The following is a 22,620-nucleotide window of genomic DNA, read 5'->3' as shown; positions in this document are numbered from 1 at the left end:
TCTGTCAGCAAAAATGGAGCTCGGGAGAGCCGCCTGTAGCTCTCCCGAGCTCCATTCTTTCTGGCAGAGGCACTGCAGGCCGATTCTTTGCTGTTTCCAGGGTGGCCCTGTGGGCCAGATCTAAGCACCCTATAGGCCAGATCCAGCCCCCAGGCTTTGAGTTTGACACCCCTGGTCTACCGGCTTGAATGTGTTCTGAAAATCAGTTTTATGTCAAAGTACTTTGTTCTAAAAGTTTTTGTTTTCAACAGCTGCTATCTGGAGATGAAATATTTTACTCTATTCTTCCAATACCCACAAGCTACAGGAAAAGATAATGTGAGATATGGGGTTCTGTGGGAATAGAGGGTTTTCAATTCCATTCCTGAACTGAAAAACCAATTGGTACTCCTTACGTGACCTGTTTGTGAATTTTATAAAATACCCCATGGTTACATTCCAAAAAGAGTTTACAATTTCAGGGGAAATTGTATTCTATTCACCTTAAGAGTGTAGCAGGTACTCTTGATAAGTTATCAAATTCTACAGGATTAAATTTAAGGAACATTTTATACAAAACGTTATACTTGTCACTAAGTTTACTGACAAATTTGTGGAAAGTATATTCATCCTTGAAAATATCTTGGCACTGGTAATGAATGATGCTAAACATATAGTTTATGAATGTCTTTAATTTTTAAAAAGTCACAGAAGATTTAAATGCAAAGTAAGACTTTAGTTTATTCTTTTGATACAAAAAACACTTTATGTGATGTTGTAAACTGCTTTCATAGGTTAAAAAATCCTGATCATAGGATTTTTACAGGTGAATATAGGTAGGATTGTTACACAAAAACCCATAACAAGTATGTCATTGCATGAGTTCATTTCTTGTAGTGTTGTCTCTTGTGTTTATTCTTGTTGAATAAAGTGGATGTTATAAATATACTAGATGAAGAATATTCGAGCCATTAAAAAGTTAAAATATACTTGCATACTTTTCTCATTGCTAAATTCAAACAGTTCCCAATAATTGGTAATAAAAAAAACCAAAATAACGTTAATCAGTTCATTAGCACTATACCTGATATCTGGTGTGTGAGTTCCTTCGTCCTCTGCTGTAAAATTCAATTAGAAATAAAGTACATAACAACAGGATGAAGAATGTAAATACAAAAGTCACAAAATATAGCTATTCATAAAGCTTAAAGGGTCCTCAGAAAATAAAAACAAATATTAGGTTCTAAGAACCAGAGTAGCATAATAATGATTGGATGTAATCTTCCCTGTGAATTTTATAATGTGAACATTATAAGAATATACCTATATAGCATATGTACATATTGGCTTCCCTCATTTTATTCTAGGGTTATGCTCTCTGAAAACTTGATATAAAACGATCTGCATAAAGTAAGACACTTAACCAATAGAAAAAAGGAAATGATAGAGAGTGGGATCAAATTCTGTAGTCCAAATGTACTTACAAATATGTACAATAAAATTGTAGACCTTTATTCTAAAGCACTATTTTGCTCAAAGATGTTTTCTTCCTTGTCTCATGTTCTATGTATATCCAAAATATTTTCTTAATCTTTTCTACAACTAGTTTCTAATGTGGATAATTATCATAGCAAAGAGAATCACAACATTATAAATTTTATTAATATTCTTTGTTGTGTTGTATACAGTGATTTGCCCATATTAAAAACTCAATCCAAGGCTGAGAATTCTTCACCAGCTTTGGTGTGATACATCCAAGTTTGTTTCTAACATTAGGGAAGATCTTTTTATTTTAGATAAATGGGTTGAATAAGATACTGATGGCCATGTTCAGACCAGTAGTAGCAATTGCAGATATGGAAGTAATAGGAGGTAGGATTTATAAATGAAATAATCACACAATATGATGGTAAATCCATGAATGAAAGATAGGTTTTGGATAGGAAAATGCTCAAGGGAACATTTGATAAGAAGAACTCTTTGGTGTAGATCAATTATTCTAGCATAAATCTCACAATAGCATTTTAAAAACACACGCACAATCATCAATTGCTTTAAAAAACTTGCATAAATGACAAAAGCTAGCATTAAAATGATAGCCTTTCAATGGATTGATCATGGTACTCTAGCTCATAATTCAATTATTATTTTTATTATTTCTCATGTTCTATGCATGCATGTGTGCGTCCAGAATATTCTGTATTGGTTAATTAAGACTATTTTTGAGAAGTACTGACAGAGCCAATAAAGTGAGTTAGCAGTTACTGAAAACTTAGTTCATTTCTTGTTGTATCCATCCAGAAATTTAGCAGAGAGGACTGAAGTTACGTAGAAAAAAAAATAAGAATTTTACAAATATTAAAAATGATTTATTTATTTATTAAGAGTTGTGGTGGTGCAGTGATAAGAATGCAGTATTGCAGGCTAATTCTGCCGACTATCAGCAGTTCGATCCTGACTGGCTCAAGAATTCAGCCTTCCATCCTTCCAAGGTCAGTAAAATGAGGACCCAGATTGTTGGAGGCAATATGCTGACTATGTAAACCGCTTAGAGAGGGCTGTAAAGCACTGTGAAGTGGTATACAAGTCTACATGCTATTGCTATTATTAAGCTGCCTTCTTTTGTAAATTTTGCTATATATTTAAGTCTTTTTTCCAAGCGCAATGCATCTTAAAGATACTGTTGTTTTGTGAATTGATACACCAAAATTACATTTTTATATCACCACGCGTAACTGCAACCCTCACACTTCTTTCCCAAAGATAAAATTAGGAGGCAATGATAAGTTGAGTGTAGTTGCCTAACCAGAAGGCCTTACACTGTTACGTATTGTTTCTGCTCCTGCTATCTCCAAGTCACTACTTGACATATCAATACTTGGGAAGAGCACTGGGCCAGCCAAAAGATGGACACTTCCACCAGATATCCATATGCAATTTATTCACCTAGACCTTCTTTTCTGTAACCTTCTCTTCAATGAATCCTGAAGTTATACCCTATATGTTCACTACACATAAAACAAACAATGAACTTTTATCAGGAAGCTGATTTTCTTCCTTAGAAAGCCAAAGAAATATGTCACTGATGCACTGGTGTAGCCATAGAAGACAGAAGAAATCAATGTATGTACTAATCACAGACGTTAGAATTCTGATAGCAATAGCAACAGCGCTTTTATACCTCTTAATCGTGCTTTATAGCCCTCTCTAAGCAGTTTACACAGTCAGCATATTGCCCCCAACAATCTGGGTCCTCATTTTACCAACCTTGGAAGGATGGAAGGCTGAGTCAATCTTGAACCATTCAGAATCGAACTCCTGGAGTGACAGTGAGTTAGCCTGCAATACTGTATTCTAACCACTATGCCACCACGGCTTTGATACTGTGACAAATATCTACCATCAGTGTGTACATAAGAAGGCCATTAAAAAGGTATTTTGAAAATGAGGACACAATTTTTCTTTCCAGGGGAAGGCACCGAGTCCCATTGGGAAATTATTGGAGATGTGATTATAATCTGGAGGATTTAATGTCCTACTCTTAAAGTTTCTTCCTTTTTTTAAAAAAGGGATATATTAACATAATACTTTCTGAAACATAATTCTCCTATTTTATAAGTTTTCATAAAATAAACTTTATGAAAATATATTTAACAACTTACCTTGTAGTCATATATTCTGCCCTATGACCTAAAGGATAAGAAAAATATAATCTGAAAACCAACGGAACCAGATGTATATTTCTTATATAACACATATGCTAGCCAGATTTTCAATCCTCAATTATTTATAATGTAACTGTTGATATTTATTTCACAAGATTTATGCTTACAAACAAGAAAAATAGTTTCCTACAGAGAGTTAGGAGAGAGTTACTACAGAGAGTTTTAAAAATGTTTTTATGCAAGTAAAGAATATGTTATTAAGTTAAGCAAAACAAAATTTGAACCAGTGGTACCAATCTGTGCATGCATACATAATGAATTATTCACAGAAAGAGAAAAGCTTGCCAGTATGCTTTGGGGAATGAACATATTGCCAACATTCATAAGTTAAAAATAATTTAGGATGTAGCTATACTTAGGAAAGTAAATATTTAATGATTCTACAAAAAGAATTATACACATTAATGTGGTAACTTGATTTAGTTATAGTTAACCTGAAACTTAGCTATTCTATTATTCAGCACTACTCATATAAGTTCCTATAGTAGCACTGATTGCTGTTCTTCATAAATGATTACTTAGATTTTGTTTCACAACACAATTTCCATAAAGATAATTCTGGTTGTGAAAAAGGAAAAAAAAGAAATACAATCATATATAGTATGGCCCAATGAGTTGGTCTTAAAAACAGCAATTTATTTTTTAGAAAATTCATATAAGCTGATTTTAACATTGCAAAATAGCAGGTATCCCTGTAAGACATCATGACACATCGGTAGACAATACAGTTAAATATTAAATTCTTTGGGTAATAGAATTTTTCTTTTAAGCTTGATTTTTGCATAGCTGGAACAGCATGATTATAAATCCCATTTAAAATATGAAAGAGATTTTTCTCTGATTCATGACATTGCATGAAATCCCACTGTTAGAAGAATTACTCTGCTGGAGCACATTTGGAATGAAAGACATGCTTTCTCAGTAATATAATGAACAAAGTGGCAGCTCCATGCTTTCCCCCAGAAAGTTTATAATGAATTCTACTCATTATGAGGCACTGTTTGAGCTTTCAGGGATGTACTTAATAAATACTACAGCAGAAGATGCAAAGCAGTGTTGTTAAGAGAGAAATATCTTGACTCTTAGGAATTACACTATAAATCAATTCACACAGTAAATTGGACACTAAATGGCCTTGCACAGTGGGATGGCTAATTCTTGCAAAGTTTCTCCTTTTCCATCTCAACTGCCTATCAGAGGTTTAATACCTTTATTGCAATAATTATTAATTGCTTTATTAAAAGAAAGAAAAGAAAAATGTAAGGATTCAATAAATTAAAAAACCAAGATTATTTTTATTTTGTCTTTGTGGTTTGGGATAATTAATTTGCCATGATATGAGACACCATTTGCAAGCACTATTCAATGATAATATGACTTTTGGTTTACATTCCCTTGGTTTATCAAACAGGAAGCATGGTTTACAACCATGCTAAACCCCCAAACATGCTAAGTATTATCGCTTAGCATAACATAAATTGGGCACAACTCAAAATTATTATTTAAATATATTGCAATAGTGAAAAAAAATATGCAGCTGAAAGTTTAATTGTTGGATTATTGGTATTCTCTGAGTTTGCTATTGGTATTTAATAAGAAAGATCTATGCAGCAGAAACCTACATTACCTATAATAACTGACCAAATCCTAAGTTCAATATATGTCTGTAATGTATTTTGAATCATTTACCTTCTCCAAGTGTCCGCTGCAGAGAATCATGTTTTGCCTGAAGCTTTGTGATAAGATTGCTTCCTTCCAGATACTCTCTGAATTTCTGCAGAGACATAGATCTGTGTTTCTTATCTGAATATTTCTAATTGTAAGAAAACAACTACAATTAGATCATATTACACAGTATGTAAAGCATCTAACATACCATGAAATAGAACTGTTCAGTCTCCTGCTGGTTAGCTCTTCTTTTAGCTATGCTAGGCTTGCTCAGGTAGGTCTCAGAAACTGTTGATTTCACAGACTCGGTTGAACGACTGTGCTGGAAGCATTCAGAAACATCATAGTCTTCAATATTGACCATGTCATGTATTGTCTGTGAAGTAGCTTCTGTTGTTTTCTTAACCTGGGGTTAACAAGTCCATTTCAGCAAACAGAAAAGCACATCAAAATTTATTTCAGAATGAGAATGGAAAAGGGTTGAAAGAAATCAATCAGATAAATCTCTGATTGAACTATGGGATGTGAACATAAGAAATAGGGTGTTGGTACTTACCTGATACGCCCGTTCTCTGTGAGCTGTGAAGAGCATCCAGTGATGGGAAGGTGCTTCAGTCCCTTCTTGGAAGGCTGGGCTTAAACTTGAGGACACTCCTCCTCCTCCACAAGACTCCTCCTTAGCGTCCCCAGTTTTGCAAAGCCAAGGTATTGATACCCTACATGCTTAAGCCTATATAATAACCCTGGCCGGAATAGACCCCCTACCAGACGGAATAAAAGGGAGGGGCTGGATGCTCTTCACAGCTCACAGAGAACGGGCATATCAGGTAAGTACCAACGCCCTTTCTCCCATGAGCTGTTCAAAGCATCCAGTGATGGGACATACCAAAGCTTGGCACTGTCCTAAGGGAGGGACTCCGTCTGGGTTGCAGACCTAACTGTCTCTGAAATAACTTGCTGCAAAACTCGCCAACCAAATGAAGCCTCAGCAGAAGCAAATACATCAATTTTATAATTTCTAATAAATGGAGATGAAGAAGCCCAGGTTGCAGCTTGGTAAATCTCCTCTATTGTAGCTTGGGTCGCCCATGCTGCTGTGGTGGCTGTACTCCTGGTAGAGTGTCTTGGGGCACTGGAATCAAGTGAGAGTCATATGACTTAGCGATGTGGCCCTTAGCCATCTACCTATGGTGGAGGGTGAAACCTTGCGCCCCAGGGTGTCAGGCTGAAAGGACACGAAGAGGGCTTCTGTCTTTCTGGAGGGCGCCGTGTGCTCTATGTAGATGCGTAAGGCTCTTCTTACATCCAAGCGGTGCCATTGGTGTTTGAGCCTGTGTGATGGACGTCAGCAAAAATTTGGGAGCACCAGCTCTTGAGCTCTATGGAATGCCGAATTAACTTTTGGAATGAAGGAGGGATCTGGTCTGAGAACCACTCTATCCGAATGGAAAATGAAGAGATCTTTGCGCAGCAATAATGCAGCTAGTTCAGAGATTCTTCGGGCAGATGTAATTGCTATCAGGAAAACTACTTTGTAGGTTAGAAATCAAAGCGTCGTTGTCCTTAGTGGCTCGAAGGGACCTGTAGTAAGGGCTAATAGTACCTTATTTAAGTCCCAAGTTGGATATCAGTGCACTATGGGGGGCCTCAAGTTCTTGGCACTGCACAGAAAACTGCGAATGCGAGGGTGATGAGATATGGAGGTAAGATCATCCCAAGATATGACCGAAGCCAGGGCCACCACCTGTCTCCACAGAGTATTGGGTGATAACCCTTTGTTTAGGCCCTCCTATAAAAATTCTAATAACTGCGCTACTGATGGGGAAGTGGGGTCGATCTAAACCCTCTGACACCAACAGCAGAAGCTAGACCAGGTGGCCTCATAAATTTGGTTCGTCGAAGGACGTTGAGCTGACTGAATAGTGTGAATAACTTGAGAAGAAAGGTGTTCATCTCTCAGACTTCACAGTTCAACTTCCATATGGCTAAGTTTAGCCCTTGGGGGTCCGGGTATAGCACTGGGCCTTGAGACAGCGATATGACTGATGATGGGATCCTCCACGGTGGTACTGAGAGGTCTTTCAGGTCCGCGAACCATGCTCGCCTTGGCCAATAAGGAGCCACTAATAGCAGATCTAATAGTAATAGTAGCTTTTTCTTCCAGTAACTTCTGAATCAATTTGGGGATCAAGGGGAGGGGAGGAAAGGCGTATAGCAGTCTGGTGGGCCAGTGACATCTGAGGGCATTCATGTCCTCTGCTCCCTGTGATGGGTAACGAGAAATGAATCAGGGAAGCTGTGCATTGAGTGGGGAGGCAAACAGGTTGACTACTAGTTGGCCCAACCTCTGAGTAGCCTCCAGAAAGATCTTGGAGTCCAGACGCCACTCTCATTGGTCCAACGTGGCTCTGCTGAGCCAATCCACTTGTACATTCGCTACTCCAGATATGTGCTCCGCCTTTAGAGAAAGAAGATGGATTTCGGCCCACAGGAATAGTCTTTCTGCTTCCCTCATTAGTAGATTGGAATGAGTGCCCCCTTGTTTGTTGATATGGGCCTTTGTAGTTATGTTGTCTGTTAAGACGAGCACGTGTTTGCAATGGTGATGCGGGAGGAATTGTCGAAGTGCCAAGTACACCGCTCTCAGTTCTAGTCAGTTGATATTGTGTGCCTTCTCTGAATTCATCCAAAGGCCTTGCGCTGTATGTGATTGGAAGTGCCCCCCCCCCATCTCACTAGACTGGCATCTGTTGTAACAATCAACCTGTGTGGATCCTTGAAAGGGCATCCCTTGTTGATTTCGGGTCGTGTCCACCATTGTAGAGACCTGAGAATGGTTGATGGAACTTTTATGCAAGTCCTGGAGTTGTCTCTCCCGGTGCGTTGGTATGGCAACAGGAACCACTGCAGGGTTCTTGCATGGAACCGGGCCCAAGGGATAATAGAAATACAAGAAATAATTTTTCCGAGCAATTTAGAAAGGAGACATAGTTGTACTTTCCTAATAATTCTGATCTGTTGAGCCAAATCTCTAATACTTTCTTGTCTGTCAGGGGAGAGGAAAACTTTGCCTTCCAGGGTGTCAATGATGGCACCAAGGTGAATGCGTCTAGTAGAGGGTGTTAAATGACTTTTTGACCAATTGATTGAGAACCCATGTTGTTGTAGGGTTACAAGTGTAGTTTGAATATTTGAATTTGCTTGATTGATGGAAGATGCCAGAATAAGAATGTCATCCAAGTAGCATTGAAGTCGGATGGACCTATCTCTGAGTGATGCTGCCAAGGCAGCCAAGGCCTTTGTAAAAGTTCTGGGAGCTGAAGCTAGGCCAAATGGGAGAGCAATATATTCGTAATGGACGTTGTTGTAACAGAAACGAAGGAATTTGAAATGTGAGGGCCTAATTGGGATATGTAAGCTTCCGTGAGGTCTATGGAGGTAAGGACATTGTTTTTTCTGATGCTGAGTAAGATGGATTGGAGAGTGGTCATTTTATATTTTCGGTAAACTAAATATTGGCTTAGACGTTTTAAGTCCAGGATTGCCCTCCATCCCCCTGAACTTTTAGGGACCACGAAGAGGTGCAAATAAAAACCAAGACCTTTTTGATTAGAAGGGACGGGTTGTATGGCCCAGATATCTAGCAGATGTACTATGGCTGTGTCCATGAGAAACCTTTTTTTCTGCGTCCCTGGAAATTGGGCACTTCATAAAAAAATCTGGGGGTGGGTGGAGCTGAACTCCAGTGCCAGACCAAATCGTACTGAGTTCCTGACCCATGCATCAGTGGTAGAGGAGTCCCATTGGTCGGCAAACCATTTTAGGCAACCGCCAATGGGAATCTCGTTGTGGTCATTACTTGGAACTGTGGAAGGGCCTAGATCCTGTTCCGCGAAATTGTCTCCTAGGATGGAGTCCCCTTATATATCTGTCCCCAGGTTCAATTCTATCTGTCTGATGTCTGAATCCAGGCTGTCTTTGAAATCTTGGATAGTAGGGTTGGTAGAAGGGGCAAAAGGAACCCCTACAAAAGGGCTGTGGTGATTCTGATCTTTTTCGTCAACTCTGATCGACGAAAAAGAGAGGGAAGAATTTTCTTTTTGGTTCTGGTTTCAATTAGGAGTGGTTCAAGCGCGCTGCCAAATAGTTTGTTCTCCGAGATGGGAGCTGAGGCAAGCCGCCATTTGTGCTTGATGACTGCCTGCCAATGCCTGAGCCAAAGTAACCTTCTAGCCACAATTTGGGAAGCAATGGCCCTAGAGGAAAATTTAACTACATTGAAGGTAGCGTCTGCTGAAAACTCTGCAGCGGTGATTAATTTAGCCACATCTTGATGTGCCCTAATGTTTGAGGCTGGAATGGTATCCCTCAGGTGGCGGAGCCATCTGAGAGATGATCTGGTGAAAAAGGAGGCGTCTGTGGCTGCTCTGATGGCCCATGCATCCGAGACGTGTGACCGTGGAGGGCTAGTTCCGCCCTCTTTTCCTCAGGCTTGAAAGCATCTTAAGCTTCACTTGGGATGGCTGAGGAAGATGCAAGCGCAATGATAGGCTCATCCACTTCTGGAGTGTTTAGAAATTTAGAGAACTCGAGTGCCAAATTATAGTATTTTTTATCATGTCCTGTGGGAGCGGGATATGAGGCTGCTGCAGCCCATTGTTTTTGTACTAAATTGGAAAACATGTGTGGCACAGGGATAATCTCTGCCTCAGTGACTGGTTGAGAGAATATGAGATCCTCTGCTTCCCCTAGAGTATTTGGTGGGGGAGGGGTACCTGTATTATCCAGCCATGAGGTGTTCTTGGCCTTAAACAGCAGGGATTTAAATAATTGTGGGCGGAATAATCCTGTAAATACGGGGATGTCAGGTGAGAGTCCTTCATTGTCAGACATCCCCCTTTTTAGCAGATCCACCTCTGACAATACCTGGTCAATGGTGTGTACCGACCCCTCCTCCATTTGATCCATTGGATCCCCTTGATCTCCCATATCCTTTGTGTACTGAGGGTCTCTAACAGTGGGCAACAATAGTTCTGCTGGGGGGGGGTACCTGATGAAGATGTAGATCCATGATGCCCAGAGATCGTTCAGAAAGAGATCCACAAACCAAAGCTGAGGGTATTCATCCTGCCTGAATAGCCTGTTGGACGCCTGCTGATATGCCCTTCTGGATAGCTAGCTCCATCCACGCCCTCATGTTGGCAGGGATTTCTTCCAGAAGTTCCTCCTCTTGTCTGAGGCCAGCTGCAGTTGGTGTGAATGTTGCCTCTGGGGCCCTCCTTGGGGAGAGAATGTTAGAAAGAGCCTCCTGGGGAGGTTGTATCGATATGCTGCTCCTTCTGGATAAATCCAGAGGGGAGATTGGAGGGTTCTGGGCCTGTGAGGTAGAAGGTATGATGAGTGGTGAAGAGGTGGGTTGTGCAGCTGCTTGTGTACGTTTTTCCACCTGCCTTTCTAATGCCTGATGGCGTCTGCCTGCATCTTTATCTCCTGCCTTAGAGGTCTCTTTGGGCTCCGTGGACTTATCTCTATTTTTAGCAGTTAGTCTAGATCTGGAGTTGTAGTTGCTGGCCATGGTAATGCCTTTGATAGAAATGGAAAGAGGCTATGAAATTAGGTGGCTGGAACACCTAGGGGCCTGCTCCCTTAAGGGGCAGGGGATCCTGGAATAAATAGTTCCCCGATGCCTTTAGCAAATGTTGTCTCCTTGTTCCATTTTGCTTTGTTATCTATTTATCTATATTTTAATAACTTAAAGATTTGTAGAATTTAAGTCAATCAAGTCGATTTTTGAATAAAGTACTTGTAATATTAAATATGGAGACCAGAACACCTCCCTCCAGACCTGGCACCTATATGAGGGCACAGATGTCTGTAACTGATAATTAGGTCAGTTTAGCTGCACTTATTGCCTGTGGAATCCAGCAGTTCAAGTCCTCTATCATCCAGTGGACTGGTGGTAGGAACTCCCCCTTCCCAGGTCCCCAAAAAGGGAAACCTTGTTGGGTAACTTGCCTCACAGACAGTAACAATTACTCGGCAAATTTAACCACGCAGCCTTTAAAATGCTGGCTGCCTCGTGGCAAAATGAAAATGAAAGCAGCTATCACCGCCCAGCCTGCTGAAAGCAAAACCGCTCAGCAGGAAGGTGCAGGGGCTAATTCCGTACCCTGAGGTGTTCTGCGGGGAAAGCCTCATAATAAAAAGGGAAAAAGGCTGCACTTTTAAATGGAAGCTTCAAACCTCGAAGGGACATAAAAACGTAAAAACAAAACAAAACAAAAAACTGAGCGAAATGACTTTTGGAGGTTCCCAGGGGGGTAGTTGGTGTCAGAAACTATGGTATTACCTGACCTGAGAAATAAATCAGCTAAATCAGCTAAATCGCCAGTGTCTGTTCTGACCAGGAAAACAATAACACAACCTGTCTGAAGAAAGGCTGAGCTAAAACTGGGGACGCTAAGGAGGAGTCTCGTGGAGGAGGAGGAGTGTCTTCAAGTTTAAGCCCAGCCTTCCTAGAAGGGACTGAAGCACCTTCCCATCACTGGATGCTCTGAACAGTTCATGGGAGAAATGAGGTTTCACTAAGTCCTATATATAGATTCCTCTTTTGAATCATCAAAACAAAAACAAAAGCAATTAACAAACCAAATTATAGTCTGCAGTTTGTTTATTTCAGAAGTATACTATATTGGTGTTTCTTGTGAAAAATTCTTTTCAGAGACTACACTGCAATGAATACCACACAACATTATGAGGCGTCCTTGGTGCTCTCTGAGCTTGCTTGTTCTCATCTATTTCAACTGTTTTGGGAGAGTAACTAAGGAGTGTTGTTTGCTGTCAGTTTATATTCTGGTGACCAGCCTGTCTGTATGGAGGGGGGCTGTCTTAAAGATTCTTTGGTTGGGCACTCAGCACTCAGATCTGCATAGATTAATTTCAAGATCAACTTCAGACCAAGAATCAAGCAAGCTACACCCCAATCAAGAAACTGCCAAAGAGCCATTAGTAAGACACACTACTTTTGCATGATTAAGCTGTACTCATTTCAGAATGGTCCATATGATTTCTATACAGCAAAATCACTACGGCAATGGAGTGCAATTTAAAAAATCTATAATAATAGAGATTTGCAAAATGTTTTAGAGTCCAATTGTGTGACTCCAATTTAGCAAGTGTATCATTTATATCACTAACTAGCTGGATACCCGTGCTTCGCGATGAAACTTTGTGATCAGGCTACGCAGGAGAAATTAAGTTCACCATCCATTGGCTCAGTGATGGTCGGTGATTGAAACACATAAGGGAATATCGCTCCTGCTGCCTTGAGTCCGGAAGCAGTTCCATAGGTGGAAGGCATAGACATTTTGGTGAGGTACCAATGTTTAGTACTGTAACGAGTCCCAGACCGCTCCTGAGTGAAGGAGTGGAACATCTGCCAGTTTGAACTGAAGTAACGGAATGTGAGGCAACTGGCAGAAAATGAACAGAGTTATTTTCAGGTGTGGAGTAGAACTCCTTAGCATCAGAGCGTGTTAATTACTGTATAAGAAATACTAATGATCTGATGGTCACTTTGAAAAATCCTTTCTTACCAAGTACCTAGAAGCCAAGAGGAACATACGTGACAAATTTCAAGTTATATAAATATGGAATGAACCTTATACATGTAAGACATAAAACAGAGATGCTACCCATATTACAAAATTTTACCTCTTCATTTTCAATTTTCAATGTTGTTAGTCGAGACTGAAGTTGCTGATACCTAAGCATGAGTTCTCCTTGAATTGGCTGTTGGGCACTGACTTGAGAAACCTGAAGAAAGCAGGAAAAACTGAGAAATCATGTGAAAAGAGAAGAAAAAATGTACACAGTTGTAATGGGCTTCCACAATTGCTGTTGGTGATGCAGTGGTTAGAATGCAGTACTGCAGGCCAATTATGCTGATTGCCAACAGTTCGATTCTCACAGGCTGAAGGTTGACTTATCCTTCCATTCTTCTAAGGTTGGTAAAATGAAGATCCAGAACGTTGGGGTCAATATGCTAATTCTGTAAACTGCTTAGAAAGGCCTGTAAAGCACTATGAAGTGGTATATAAGACTAAGTGCTATTGCTACTTTGCATAATTGATCAAAACTTCAATCATCAAGACACAGAATAAAATACATGGTGCTAATAATTTTCATTTAATTCAGTCTATAAGAGCTTACGTTAAATTAATATTCTTGGATATTCATTGTGTAGATAATTAGATATGTGCACATGTCATGAATATGAGAATATGAAAATTGCTGTAGGTGTTTTCATATGAGACACTACAAAAAAAACAACCTGTGGTGCTGATTACCATGGATGTCTGGGTGTTCTCAAACTGGTATTAATTATACAGTAGCCACAACACTCCAACTGAAACAGGTGGGCTGACTGAATTGCTAAAAACTTGATTCTCAGAACTGCTTGAAATATGGCAACTCTCTGTAATATATGGCCTTCCCAATGCACTGGCGATACTATGTCTGACTATGAAATGATCAAAGATAAACTGAGGCAAAATTGTTCATTCTAGAATGGAGCTTAAAGGTAAAGGTAAAGGTTCCCCTCTAGTCATTTCCAGCTTTAGAGGGCAATGCTCATCTCCGTTACAAAGCTGAAGAGCCAGTGCTGTCCGAAGGCGTCTCCATGGTCATGTGGCTGGCATGACTAAATGCCGAAGGCGCATGGAACGCTGTTACCTTCCCACCAATGTGGTCCCTATTTTTCTACTTGCATTTTTACATGCTTTAGAACTGCTAGGTTGGTAGAAGCTGGGACAAGTAATGGGAACTCACTCTGTTACGCAATGCTAGGGATTTGAACCACCAAACTGCAGACCTACTATGTACTAATCTACAAAAAAACAGATGGCACACTAGGACACACCATATACCAGAAGAAAACACACACCTCAACGCCCAATCTCACCACCACCCAGCACAGATAAACTCCGTGGCCAAAACACTAATTGCCAGAACCAAATGCCTGGCAGACAAGACACACATAAAGACTGAACTATGCACCCTGACCAAAGTACTGACAGCTAATGGCTTCCACAAAAACAAAATCACGGGCCTGATCCACAAAAACATACTGAGACACAACAGAGACCCAGAAAATGAACAGACCTATGGAAGAGCTGTCCTGCCCTACATAAGAGGTACAACAGACAAAATCAGTAAGATACTACACAGGCATCACATCAAGACTGCCTTCAAAACAGACAGAAAAATAGCAGCCATCCTAAGAAACCCCAAAGATAAAATTGACCTGGAAAACCAAGGCATATATGAAGTCCCCTGAGCATCATGCCCTGCCACATACATCAGACAGACCAATAGAAGAATAAGTACCCGCCTTGATGAACACAAAAATGCAGTAAAGAAACTGGAACACACTTCCTCACTAGTCCAACACATGAAAGCCACAGGTCATACATCAACTTCAGTGGCACCAAAGCCCTAGCCACTATAGAAAACCCCAGGTACAGAGTTATCACAGAAGCCATAGAGATTGATAAAAGACCTAATAGTATGACTAGAAGAGATGACTCCACCAGACTGTCAATTATCTGGAAGCCTGCACTCACAAACAAAAAAATCTCCACACCACAAGCCAAACAAATACCTGGGCACAAAGAGACACCCCCCCCCCAATACCTCCAGCCCAAACACACCCCAGCCAGCCACCCAGATGAAACCTAGCTTCCTAATAAACGATAGCCGGCCATTCACCCGAAGCCAAGCCGCGCTAAAAGCCCCCAATATACGAAACACAATGTTGCCAGCTAATCAAGACAAAAAAACGCTATAAAACAGACAGAAGATATTAGAAACACCAATCAAGCAGAACACAGCAAACTCCAAGACCAATAAACACAGATCAAGACTCCCAACCAATCAGGATGAAGAAAAAACCATTCTAACAAAGCCCGAGGCTAGCACCAAATTTAAAACAGAAACGGCTGTGAAAGCCTGACACACAGACAAACCCAATACACAAACAAGCCTGATGAAGGCAGATGAGATTCTGCTGAAACGTAGTAGTCACCAAAAGGGAACACATGACTCTGTGATGTGATCACTGCAACCATCATAAATATGAGTCAATTGTCAAGCATCCAAATGTAAATCACATGATCATGGGCATGCTGCAGTATGAAAAATGGTCATAAATTACTTTTTCAGTGCCTTTGTAACTTAGAACAATCATTAAAGAAACTGTTGTAAATCGAGGACTACCTGTACATAAAATTTTCTTCAATTAGTTCAAATTCAAAGTTCAAAGCCTTTATTGTCATTGTAGATCATGTATACAACAAAATTGGTTTAGCTCTACCAGTGCAGTCCATACAAGAATACAAGACAACATGAATAATATGAATAATAATCCTTATACAAGTAGTTAGGGGAAAATAACTAGTCGTACGTTTCCATATGTACATTATATTCTGTGCAACATGTATATTACTCTGGTGTATGATCTTATTTCATGGTATATACATATTACACACTACACTGGCAGCAGTGAAATTCGTCATATTAATCTGTGGTGCTATATTGCATTTAGGAGACTGAAGCCCGTGGTTAGAAGCTGTTTTTAAACCTGCTTTTCCGGCTGTCTATACTTCTGTGTCTTCTGCTCAATGGTAAAAGTGAAAAGAGATACTGGCCAGGGTGTGAATCATCCTTAAGTATCTTCCTTACTCTGCTGAAACAGCGAGACATGGCGATGTCATCCAGTGGTGTTAGGGGGCAATCAATGGTTTCTTGTGCCGAATGAATCACTCTCTGTAGTGCCTTCCTGTCAGCGGCTGTTAAACCAGCGTACCATACTGTTACACAGCATGTGAGGACACTTTCTATACTGGACCGATAAAAAGAGGTCATCAGCCGTTGTTCCACCTGATTTTTCTGCAGGACTCTAAAGAAATGAAGTCTCTGTTGAACCTTACTAACCACCAGGGACGTGTTGTTTTTCCAGGTAAGGTCTTGACTAATGAGCACTCCCAAGAATTTAAAAGAGGAAATTCCACACTCCCCACCCCCTTGATGGGGCAGGTGAGGAAATCCAGCACCATCTCCAGCATCATTATCATCTAGATCAATCTGGCTTTAATATAAACTGTTAACAAATCTTTGTTAGCCATAATGTTCCTTAAATATACTTAAACCCTTTGAAACTTGGGAATACAACGTTTAAAACAAATATTAATTCAATTTAATTTTGAGGCTGGGTTTTGAAAAGCTAAGTTGAATAATAAGATTGAACATAGTTATGGACCAACTAAAGCCCTGATACTACTTAATAGTTATGACTCAGATCCTATCATGATTTTAAGAGGTAGAAAGTTGTCCTTTATGACCTTTAGTATTCAACTTAGCTACAGAAGTGCAGGCAATAGCACTAAGATCCAATAATCAAATTAACAGGCTAAAAATGGAAGGTGAGAATTATCTTTTAAATCTATTTGCAGATGATGTGAACCTGACTTTCTCAAATGCTTAAGAAGGAGTTAGGGGTATTTGCTGAGGTGTCAGGACTATCATTTAATTTTCATAAATCACATTTGATATTTTTTATATAATCTAAAAAACTAAAAAGGAAATGTTCAGTTTTAGAGATTCTAATAGTATATTACTATTGCTAAAGTATTAATAAAATATTTACAAATAATTATGTACCAACATTGGAGAAATTAAACAAAGAAATGAAAAACTGGACTTTAAAATATTTCAATATTTTAGGGCAAATTGCAGTGATAAAAAAATGAAAATTATTGCATGGCTTAATTTTTTATTTCAATGCCCACCAATGGTAATTGGTGAAAAGAAGAAAAGAAAAGAGAAGAAGAAAAGAAACTTTTGTTTTCATTGGCAAAAACTGCGGGCAAATAAAAGGATTTTATATAGACCTCAGAAATGGGGTCTAGGCATATCCAACTTGTTAAAATATTATTAAACATCTCAGGATTCCACTTATTATTAAGAATGCACTTTGCTGGACATGTGCTCTGCATGAGTGAGCAACATTCACCAAAGACCACAATCAATTGGATATTACCATATGGTTGGACAAAAAGAGGAAGGTCAAACCTGGCGCCAAACATTTAAAGAAGATCTGAAAAACATCAACTTTAAATGGAAGGATGCAGAGGTTGTAGCTGTAGACCAAAAGGTGTGGAGTATGCTTGTAGCCCAATGTGCTTAGCACAGGATGTGATAATATTTAGAACAAGCAAAAGGAATAATTTTTTAAATGTATAGGTTATGTCTGCAATCAGAAATAGGAGATCCACCAATATAGTTTAAAGGAAGCTTGGAATACTGATCTTGGTAATCCCATAAAGAAGACAATTCTTCAGAAGTTATGGAAACTGTGTTGATTCACTTCAGCCTCAAAGCAAGAATATCAGTAGAAAATTACATATCATTGATACTTGATTTCTGTTAGATTGGTACATATATATCCAAATTATTCTTCCATATGTTGAAGAGGTTTATCAAAAAAAAGGGTCATTTTTTCATTTGTGGTAGAATGGAATAAAATCATAATCTCTGGGCATAAAATATTTGGGCAAATAAGTATTATCACTAATGGAATGTTCCACAGAGCTAGGTTTACTACACTTTTTATATGACCAAAGCTTCAAAATAAAGAAACTTATTTAATCTTAACAACCCAAATAAAAATTGTGCAATTGTGACAAGCAATCTGTAGGCTTCAACACATTGGAAGCTGCTGTTACCTTGTGAGGCTTTGCCAGAAGGAAGCTAGGCCAAGAGTGAGTAAAATGATATGTGGTAGTGTGTGAGGCACCCAAAAGAGAGATGGGAGAAAATAGGCAGCTGAAGCACCCTGTGGTCATAAGTGTAGATGGATTCTCAAGGCTCACATTTTGATTGTGTGACTGTGAGGGCAGTGCAATCACTATAGCTTTGGGGAACAGTCATAAGTCCATTTTTTCAGCACAGTAAGTTCAAACAGTTACTGAATGGATGGTCACAGGTTGACAATTACCTTTTGACAAGATTTGGTTTTAGAAATTTCTTTGGAGTTATATAACAGGAAAATATGGAAATGGATGTTATGAAGGCTTTACAAGGATAGAATGATATTAATTCTCTATAAATTATATACTGCTTGAAGAATTTACTTCTTCCAAACTGGATAAATTTTCTACTATAGGAATATTGAGCGTGGGACTATTTAAACATTTAGTCAACAATTACTGACCTCATCACCCATATGGGACTGAAACTCAAATTTCATTGGAGGACAGAAGGCTGTAGGATACATTTCCATGAATCTCTGCTTGTCATTTCGAGGCTCCAGATTGTCAACAGCATTTTCAATGATGTCCAAGCCCTCATGTCGTGAAGTTTCAAGGTTATATTCTGCAGAGAGATATGTTCTTAAGGCTCTGTTCAGGCTTGCATGATATCCAAGATCGCAACACTAACAGAATATCCAAAAGAAAAAAATACATTTAGAAATAAAAATCAAATTTCAATGCAATAGCTTAATGCAACAGCTACCATATTCATATATAATAAAGCTTTGTAGTTTATTTAATAATCAATAGGCTGATGTTATTAAATATCTTAAAATAAAAGACTTATATAATAATTATGGAATAATTATTGGATAAAGAAGAACTGTAATGGAAACTGTTACTAAAGCTATGTTGTTTTCTATGCTTCTCACAATAATTTTATGATAAATTGTCATGATAAATTGTCATCGATCTTAATAGATATCACTATCACTTGTATGCAGATAATGGTGAGATTTGAAAGAAATGTCACTTAATCTAACATTATTGCATTGACTGTAGGCATAACAGTCAATAATAGTATGAAGTGACTTTCAGAAATCTAATCCAATATAGAATATATTATTATTGTTCTGATAATATTTTGACATATCAAATTACACTGTCCTGTATAATTGGCAGGCTTAGCAGACATAGGTTCAAAACATTGCCATAAGATTTGTACAGAGTTTGAAATTATTATTTTACATATTTCAAGTAAAACTTTAAACTAGCAGAATGAATCTCTAAGTTACTGTGTGCATTTTAGTTGTCTTCTAAACACACTCATTAATTGGATTGTTTTCTGAGAAGATTTCCTAGTTTTTGAAATAAGGATTATTTACATAATGCTATTTCAAATAAATATTAAATCTGTTTTAAGTGTACCCTTAAAAAGTGAAGTGTTGATAGTCTGGCTCCCAAACAGGAGCACATCTGACGGCAAAACACAACTTATATTATTATATAACATTTGAAACATATTACTGCATTTTAAGCAGGGTGATAAAGTATTAATGAAATATGAATATTTAGAAATAGGGAAATCAGTTTGGAAATCAGGGCAATTTGGAAGTTAACAATAAACTTAAATCTTGGAATTTGAAAAGGATATTGAAGAGGCTATGCAAATGCCTATTTACTTACTAATTTAAATGGATTTATCTATATGATTCCACCTGTAATAAGTTAGCAATGTTAAAGATTTACTTAAGAAATACTCATGATCAAGAAGTAAACAATACTTCAATCAAGGGATGTCGAACAAGTTCACAGTAAACAGCCCAACCAAAGTACTATGACCACTCCAACCAACACTGACAAGTTTCTAGAACAGGGGCATCAAACTCAATTTTATTGAGGGGCGCATCAGAGCTGTGGTTGACCTCAGGGGACTGGGTGAGTGTGGCCAGTGGTGGGATTCCATTTTTTTTTACTACTGGTTCTGTGGGCAAAGCTTGGTGGTAATGTGACTGGGTGGTCATGTGATTGGGTGGGAGTGGCCAACTTGACTTCACTCACATCAAGGGGCACCTTGCCTGCCCTCTCCTTGCCTCAAAGGCCTCAATGAGATACAATTTCCCTGTCTATTTATTTACTACTACTGAACATCCAAAATACACTATTTAATCCTATGTATATATGCCATATGTTTACATACATATTACATAGTATAGGGCAGTGGTCACCAATCAGTGGGTCGCAAGAAAATTTTGGTGGTGTGCAGAGAAATGTCACCCCCAAAGCACCCCCCAAAGCAATTAATCCAGGCTGTGTGGCAACACAAGGCTGCGCCACCCACATGACCTGCGGAAACACAAGGCTTGAATTGCTTGCATTGCAAACAACATGAGGTAGTGAGGGGAGGGGGGAAAGGGCAGAGGGGGGGAACTTGTCCCACTTGCTTCACACGCCTGGCCTGGCCACCAAGCTGCTTCTTTCTTCTTTTACTTTTGGCTGCACACAAGGAAATCAGCAAAAGTCTTTCTTTCTCTCCTCCAAACTCTGCTAGAATTAGTCTTTGGGACCCTTCAAGGCATCCTGCTCCAAGAGGCTGCACCAGTGCGACAAGTCTCACAAAGACGCATTTCTGGTGGAATTTGGGGAGAGAAAGAAAGACTTCTGCTGCTTCTGCTGCTTTCCTTGCATGAAGTCAAAAGTCTGTCTCCCCCGCTGAGAACGGAGCTGGAGACAGGATCCTGCTGCGATCCCAAATAAAGAATGATTGATCAGTAGGAAAACGGGGTGGGGAATTGTCCTGCAGACTTTTTGGGGGGATTTTCCCAGAGTCTCTGTTTCGCGGGATTTAAAATTATGAGTGTGGTGGTCCCTGAGGTCCAACAGGTTGGCGAACCCTGGTATAGAGTGTATATAGGCACACAAAAAGATACATTATCTACTATATATACTATACTGTATACATATATATATATATATATATATATATATATATATATATATATATATATATATATATATATATATACATACATACACACACATATATATGTTTTCTTAAGTTTTCGCGGTACTTATGTATGGCTGCCGGCTTTGTTATTGAGTATTTTCCACGTCATTGTAGTTGTTCTTTTAAAGTTGTAGCAACGTTTCAGCAGAATCTCATCTGCCATCATCTGGCTTCTGTACTGGAGTACAGTACAGAAGCCAGATGATGGCAGATGAGATTCTGCTGAAACGCTACAACAACTTTAAAAGAACAACTACAATGACGTGGGAAAATACTTCCAACAAAGCCGAAGGCCATACATACATATATATACATATACATATACATATATATATATGGTATTCAGCTTTGTTCAGGTATTTTCCATCGCCCAGTTGTGCTTTTAAAGTTGTAGCAACGTTTCGGCAGAATCTCATCTGCCATCATCAGGCTTCTCATCTGATGGCAGATGAGATTCTGCCAAACGCTGCTACAACTTTAAAAGCACAACTACAATAACGTGGGAAAATACCCAACAAAGCTGAATACCATACATGTAAGTACCGCGAAAACTTAAGAAAACAAACATACATACATATATATATACATACACACACACACACACACACACACACATATAGTGTGTGTGTATATATATATATATATATATATATATATATATATATATATATATATATATATATATATATATATATATATATATATATATATTTTCTGAGGTTCTCGCGGTATTTGTATGTGGATCTTTGCTTATCTGGGTTTCCTCCCGCGTAGATTCAAAGTATCTAGGCAGCGTTTGCGAGGTCCCACTGCGCCATCTTCAGGCTGGTGCTTCGGCTTGGTGCCAGTGCAAGCAGTGCACTGCTTGCACTGGCACCAAGCCAAGCACAGTGAAGATGGCGAGTGGGACCTCGCAAACGTCCAGATACTTTGAATCTTACGGGGAGAAAAAAATAAAAGATCCATATATATATATATATATATATACACACATACTATACACACACACAAACACAGAGCCCTTCTAAAACTATACACATTTTACTGTGTTTGGAAAAACACACCCACTTTCTGCCACACATTTAATTATAACTTCTGTACGTTAGAACATTACACATGTCTTCAGATGTTCTTTCCCAGCCTGCACATAACTGTTAGAGCCAGGAGATATCATGGAGTGAATAAAATGTGGTGAAATTCACTTAACAACGCTCTTGCTTAGCAACCAAAATTTTGGCCTCAATTGTAGTCATAAGTCAAGGGCTTCCTCTGCATAGGAGCCTTGTCCTAGTAAACTTCTTCTCCTTTCTGGCAATTTTCCCCTCCGTTAGAGGCACCAAAATAATCCAGATGATATAAGGTTTCCTGCTAGAACAGGGGATTGGACTAGATGACCTCTTGAGATCCCTTCCAGTCCTAGATTGCTGTGCTG

The 22,620-nt window shown here is 39.0% G+C and overlaps 1 protein-coding gene across 1 annotated transcript in view; it reads right to left on the bottom strand.

Annotated features, from left to right (window-relative positions):
- Positions 1 to 22,620, bottom strand: part of SRGAP1 (SLIT-ROBO Rho GTPase activating protein 1) — a 110,183-nt gene that overhangs the window by 23,641 nt on the left and 63,922 nt on the right. The window contains exons 7-12 of the mRNA XM_026667795.2: positions 18,643 to 18,864; positions 13,086 to 13,187; positions 5,581 to 5,778; positions 5,394 to 5,478; positions 3,642 to 3,669; positions 1,064 to 1,097 (exon numbers count right to left, since the gene is read on the bottom strand). Coding sequence (XP_026523580.1) covers positions 1,064 to 1,097; positions 3,642 to 3,669; positions 5,394 to 5,478; positions 5,581 to 5,778; positions 13,086 to 13,187; positions 18,643 to 18,864 — 669 coding nt within the window. The remainder of the gene's footprint in view (positions 1 to 1,063; positions 1,098 to 3,641; positions 3,670 to 5,393; positions 5,479 to 5,580; positions 5,779 to 13,085; positions 13,188 to 18,642; positions 18,865 to 22,620) is intronic.

This window comes from Notechis scutatus, chromosome 6 (genome assembly GCF_049901735.1).
Source record: "Notechis scutatus isolate UNSWTSFEM ecotype Mainland chromosome 6, rNotScu1.2, whole genome shotgun sequence".
Classification (NCBI taxonomy): Eukaryota; Metazoa; Chordata; class Lepidosauria; order Squamata; family Elapidae; genus Notechis; species Notechis scutatus.
The sequence above is the reverse complement of the archived record's forward strand: the minus strand, read 5'-3'. Positions and strand labels throughout refer to the sequence as shown.